Source organism: Pinus tabuliformis, chromosome 3_2, assembly GCF_031772625.1.
Source record: "Pinus tabuliformis cultivar Carrire ecotype Pingquan chromosome 3_2, CPIR1, whole genome shotgun sequence".
Lineage (NCBI taxonomy): Eukaryota > Viridiplantae > Streptophyta > Pinopsida > Pinales > Pinaceae > Pinus > Pinus tabuliformis.
The window spans coordinates 808,524,119-808,530,101 of record NC_142302.1 but is presented as its reverse complement, the minus strand read 5'-3'; the positions used below and the strand labels follow the sequence as shown (position 1 = coordinate 808,530,101).

Genomic DNA, 5,983 nt, shown 5'->3' with positions numbered 1-5,983 from the left:
TAATAGATTTAGTCTTTACCGAGAAAAAAAAAAATTGTTCTATGAGTACCCATATTGGCTGGATGTGTTGGTGTATACAAGTTGATATATAAGTTGTTTCCTGGGTTGAAATGTTTGTGATGATTCCAATCCAATTTTATCATTAAAATCTGAAGGATATGGGATAAGGTTTGGTGCCATCCACATTGGATTGTTGAAATCTCTTTGGGTACTCATATCAAAATTCAATTGTGACTATGGTGTGACTACCATGACACACTTTTTTTGTTGATACTATCAAGATCCAATAATTAGTCCATTTCTACGTGTCTTATTGTTTAAGGTTAAGATAGGGCACTTGTTACTATTCAAGGCCAAGATGGGCACTTATGTAGGAAATATGGTGAAAGATGGTAACTTGTGTAAAAATCTTGAATTGTCTAATAGAAATTAAAAAAGTTTGAAACATTGTATAATAAAACCATTGAGCAACCCTTTTTTAACATAAATTCTATCATTTTTATTTATATAAAGACAAAAGAATGTACAAGATCGACTTACACAAGTAGCTATTCCTAGGGAGTTGCAGTAATTTGTTATTCATGATTTACTAGATTCAAAACCACTCAAGTAGAAATTCAAGAAATATTAGGAATATTAGGATTGACTTTATAAATTGAATTTATGCTTGGAACAAGATTAAATCTAATGCCCCATCTTAACAATAATACTATAGAAACCATTATTATAATAATACCACTGAGTAACACAATTTTTTTTAAACAAAAACTCCTAATTTTTATTTATATTAAAAGACAAATACACAAGATGGATTACATAAGTAGATAATCCCATGTCCTTTGCCAACGAATTGCAACGACTTGTTATTTAGGATTTACTAGATACAAAATTATTGGGAACCTATGAACTATGGAATCAACTCCTTGAAAATTTGTCCAATTATAAAGCAATCTTTTTTTTGATAATTGGGTAGTCTAATTGGCTTTGGAGTAAAACCAATTTGTTATTATGTTCTTACATGTAGAATATTAGTTTTCTTTTTCTTTCAAAGTTACTTTGTTGCTAACAAAGTTCTTATAATTTGAAATTTTTGGTCTTTGTTTCAAACTCTATGTGTCCAAGGATGATATATGGGTTCCCCTAAACAAAAAAGAAAAGTCTTAGACTTGTACAAGGTAGGATAATGCCCTACAAAAAGGTATATTTCTTTTTCCAAATTGTTGGAGAAATTCAAAAAGTATTTACATAATTTTTATAGTCCTTTGTACACACATGTTTCAAAAAAAATTCTTTGTACTTATTAAGGGTTGTCTATACTAGTAGGAAGTCATAAAAAACAAATATGTAGTAGTTGTACCAAAACAACCTGCTATTTGGAAAGTAGCAAATCACAATCTATTTCTCCAATATAGGACTCATGATTTGTAAGGCTATTGTAAGTTTCAATATAGCATGGTCCTTGGCTTTTTCTTCTTGATATTTTTTTTGTATTTCAACATTGGTCAAAGAAAAATGATTCTAAGAGATGGCACACGTAGTCCATTTGACATAATTGTGTCACTTTTTTGGTTATCATAGTTTTCATGGATCTTTCAGTTTTGTACTTAGAAGCACATTTGTATTAATTCTACATAGCATCATTTTCTGTAGATAACATTGTTATAGTTCTTCTAAATCTTGGTTTACCTAGTGACTCAGTTGTCAACCGTTGTTTCAAAAAAATGTTTTATGTATGACTTTTATTTTTATTCAATTAGGCAAACCATTCATTTTTTTGGTGTCATGTGGTATATTTAAAATCTCCTTAAACATATGTTTTAAATAGTGAAGTAATAAAGAGTTTAAGATCTCTCTTCTATTCACACTTTGCATTAGAAATTTCATACTTCCTTTTTACAATCCTTTTCATAATCACCAGGTTTTCCATAGTAATAGCACTTGCATCTGATACATGGGCTGACGTTTCCTCTTCTTCATGCTTTGAATTTGTGATCTCTATGGCTTCCTGTCTTGTTTCTTTCTTGATATTTCTCTGTGTTTCAACAGTGGTTAAAGAAGCATGCAATTGCTAGTTTTATGTTAACAAAAAATAGCCACAATAATGACCAATCTTTGTGAACTCATTGCTAGTTAACATATAAATAAAGGCAATATAAATGTTAACCACAAATCAGATGTAAACCAAAATTGTGATTTAATCTTCTTCCGTCGCACAACTCTGGTCGAAATCTTGTTAGCTACTCGATGGAGGTTGGGTTCCATTAATCTTCTTCCAAATAAGAGAAGCCAAAGCAATTGACAAGAACAACCTGAATATAATAGATGCATCTTCTGATCTGCATATTTTAAATCAATATACAATCTTGGAGGAAATACATCACCTTGTGGTAATACAATGGACAAGCTTTAACTATGTCCTAGAATCACAAACCCACTTGAAATGGCAACAGGCAACCCTATAGATCATCCCACCAGACAGAGAGGCACATGCAGGGGTAATTACATTTATAAATCTATATGCACTACATGCACTGTCCTCAAAACCAGCCGGGGCATTAGATCTATTTAACAAAAAAATTATAAGATAGTATCGCTGTCCTGTCCTGGAATAAAGTGCTTCTGCCAAAAGGTGAGAAGTGTGCTGGCTCTTCTCCCGGCTGTTGAAAATGGAGAATTTTTAATACAGCCCATGATCTGAACGAAGTAATCTGCTGCTGAGAATGATGCTAAACGCTGAAAAAATAAGCTACACTTTTCACTTTCTCCACATTTTCGAGATAAATGTGCATAAATATCTGCTCTTGCAGCCAAAAGGGGAGCATATTGCGTTGAGATAGATTGATTGTTTCGTATGAGAGAAGATTGCCAGTCCATTTCCAGGAGCACTCTGATCATGGCAAAATAAGTCATTAAATGGGAAATTGTCCTGTATATATTTGCAATTTACTAGTGAAAGGCCTTGCAAAACTTTACATAACGCTGCAGGCGTGAGGATTCTCGTCACTGAACAGGCTAGTCGCTTTGTCATCCATTATTGCGGACGAAGAAGGAAGTTCAGACTGATTGTAGGCATGGACAGTCTCATTATTATAACCGTGTGTTTCATAGCTATATGTGGAAGATGCGAGACTGCTGCTTTGTTGATAATGATGCTGAGAAATATAAGAATGGTAATGGGTATTATCAGGATACGGCCATAATTGCACCTTCCTGCCAGTCCTCCTCACAGCATTCAAAACCGTCATCTGATCGGCGTAGCCAGACACTGTCACTTTCTGCTTCTGGATGTCAACTTCGATCGCTTCCACTCCTGAATTAATTCAAATTTCAGATCAGACAACCATTTGAATTCAAAAACATAGTTAGACCAATATAGTTATTTCAACCTCTCATAACAGCAGCTGCATTTACCTACTGACACAGATCAATCTCAAACAGGTTGTGATATAGTAGACAACTCACTGAGTCATATAAAAAGGGTTGGGTTGTAATATACAACTTGCACTATTAAAACTACATTTTGGTGTTATGCTTATGTAAATATACATACATAAAAGGCTATTAATGTTTGTGTCAATAAAACATGCACATAGATATAAAGATATATCAAACAAGATGACAAGAAGAATGAAAGAATACAGAGAGCCACAAATTTTTAAGGAGGAAATTATATCATTTCTTTATTATATTTTATTATTATTATTATTATTATTATTATTGTCTATTTTTAAGGTCATGGCCAAAGCTAGACACCAAATTTCTCTCTTAGACCCCTTTGTTTGTGGGAAAAACACCAAATTTGTATATGAGACCCACTTGTTCACAAACACCTAATTTGTGTATGAGACCCCCTTGTTTATGGGACAAAGGATCCACCCTCTTAGGAGAAAACACATGCTATTAACCATTAAGCCCAATTATAAAGCACAAATTATACAATTCCACTATATTAAATTTAAAGTACAAACTCTGCTTTATATAATTATACTTAACCACAACAATTATACTAAAATTAGTTATTGAGACATAATTAATCATCCTTATTATTTTCTTATATGCCTGATTAAAAATTATAATATAAGAATACAGAGCAAGAAATTATATGAAAATTATAATTTTCCAATATTATATTTAGGGTACAAATTCTCCTGAGAAAATTAACAAATTCAATCTTCAAATTCCTAGTTTTTATTAGTAGCCACATGTCACACATGTCACATAAACCACCACTGAGTTTCTGTAATACCAAAAATAAAAATAAAAATATTTATCGTTCAAATTAGACCATTCCACATGTAAGATTTAGATTACCAACCGTGCCCTATAATTATATAGGTAACTACAGCAGTTGTAATCGAATTAGTTATTCTGCTAAAACTAACCAATCTTATATATAATGAATCATCCCTATTGCTTTCTCATATATATTTGATAATTTGAAAACCATATCTAACAGAGATTTGATATAAAGCTACAGGTTGATATCATTATATAATACAAGTCAATTTCTCTAAAATCAGATATAAGGACTGCAGTTTGGTAGCTTGAAATTGTCAAATCTGGTTTTACATGTGTCTCTGCAATATTTATATAACTGCGTATCAAACATTAATTTAGATATGTTTGCTTATATCATTCAATACATGTAAAGCATTGTCCAGCACAACACACAATTACAATAAAATTGTCGATGGCTTCCATGAAATCAATGAGGTATGATCTATTTACCTGGGAGCATACACAAAGCCTCTCGTATCTTTCCTTCGCATCCGTTGCAGTCCATGTGCACTTCCATTTCGATAATCTGGACAAAGCATTCAAATTAATGCGTTTAGGTTGTGTTTTCAAAGTTGCATGGATTGGGTGTCGGAAAAACAGTTTCAATAGAATTTCAAATCATAACTGTTTATCTTAAAGAAAAGAATGCGAGGTGCATTCTCTAGTTCCACCCTGCATTCTATAGTTTTTTGGGTGAGGAAATTTTCTTTTCTAATGAAATATTTGGCGCATATATAAAAGTTATTTTGTTTTTGATGATGGGTGGATTAATTGATCAAAAATATTACACAATTCACTTCCAGAAATATCTAACAACATTAATAAGTTTTCAAAACAATTACTAATCATATGAATTCATCAAAAACATTAAGTTGAAAATGGCAAATTCTTTCTCCACTAAATCATTCACTGTGAATGTTATGAAGCCTCACCGACATCGCTGCTTGTATCTGATCCCGTGCTCACAAAAGCGTAATTAAAATCAGAGAAAAAATAGATCATGGGTATGCTACTTGTGACGAACTGAGAGCTTAAGGGATACTGAGCTTTACTCTGTCTGAAGAAGACATAATGAGGAAATAGTTACAATGTTTTATAGAGAACATGGAGACAAAGGCGTGAGGAATAGGTTAAACGCTCTTGCCTCGAAGGAGAGGAATACAAAAAGTAAGAGAACTGGATCGATGTTGTAGATATGTGCAGAGCACTTTACAGTCGGTCTATGCTCTTTCAGATTACGGAACGACCGACATGCTTTTCTTCACTTTCTTTTCTTTCTAGGTTTTGATCCCTTTTGATAACGATTCCAATTTTACCTCCTACAACTTTCATTTTGATACCAATGTGTCTCTGAGATTTTAGGTTTTGATGTCTTTTGATAATGATTCCAATTTTACATCCGACAACTTTGATGTTGATACCAACGTGTCTCTGACATTCTCCGCTTTGTTGGATGACTTTTTTTCATCAAAATCGCTATGCGGCTCTGTTTCCCTTTCAATTTTAAATCCATCCTTACGTGGAAAGTAAAGACAAAGCGATGTATAAGGCTGCCCATTGTAATTATTCTAAACCTACAAAGTAGCGACTATGTTATTGAGACTGCGCAGAGGTACAAGTCCCTCCTACCACTTGTCTTCCTTTCTGTCACAGTCTTTACATTATTTCTTTATCAGATTCTTTCGTGTGGAGGTTTTGGTTCATA

At 32.9% G+C, this 5,983-nt stretch overlaps 1 protein-coding gene across 1 annotated transcript; it reads right to left on the bottom strand.

Moving 5' to 3' along the window:
- Positions 1–2,314: 2,314 nt before the first annotated feature.
- LOC149183066 (heavy metal-associated isoprenylated plant protein 45-like) lies at positions 2,315–5,434 on the bottom strand. Its single transcript, XM_089418657.1, has 3 exons — positions 5,211–5,434; positions 4,729–4,804; positions 2,315–3,310 (listed from the first exon to the last, which is right to left on the bottom strand). Exons 1-3 carry the CDS (start codon positions 5,214–5,216, stop codon positions 2,970–2,972), a joined length of 423 nt encoding a protein of 140 aa, XP_089274783.1. The 5' UTR covers positions 5,217–5,434; the 3' UTR covers positions 2,315–2,969.
- Positions 5,435–5,983: the final 549 nt, after the last annotated feature.

Coding starts and splice junctions, on each gene's coding strand:
- LOC149183066 (XM_089418657.1), bottom strand. Junction 3,311..4,728: donor GGCTTTGTGTATGCTCCCAG/GTAAATAGATCA, acceptor GAATTAATTCAG/GAGTGGAAGCGATCGAAGTT.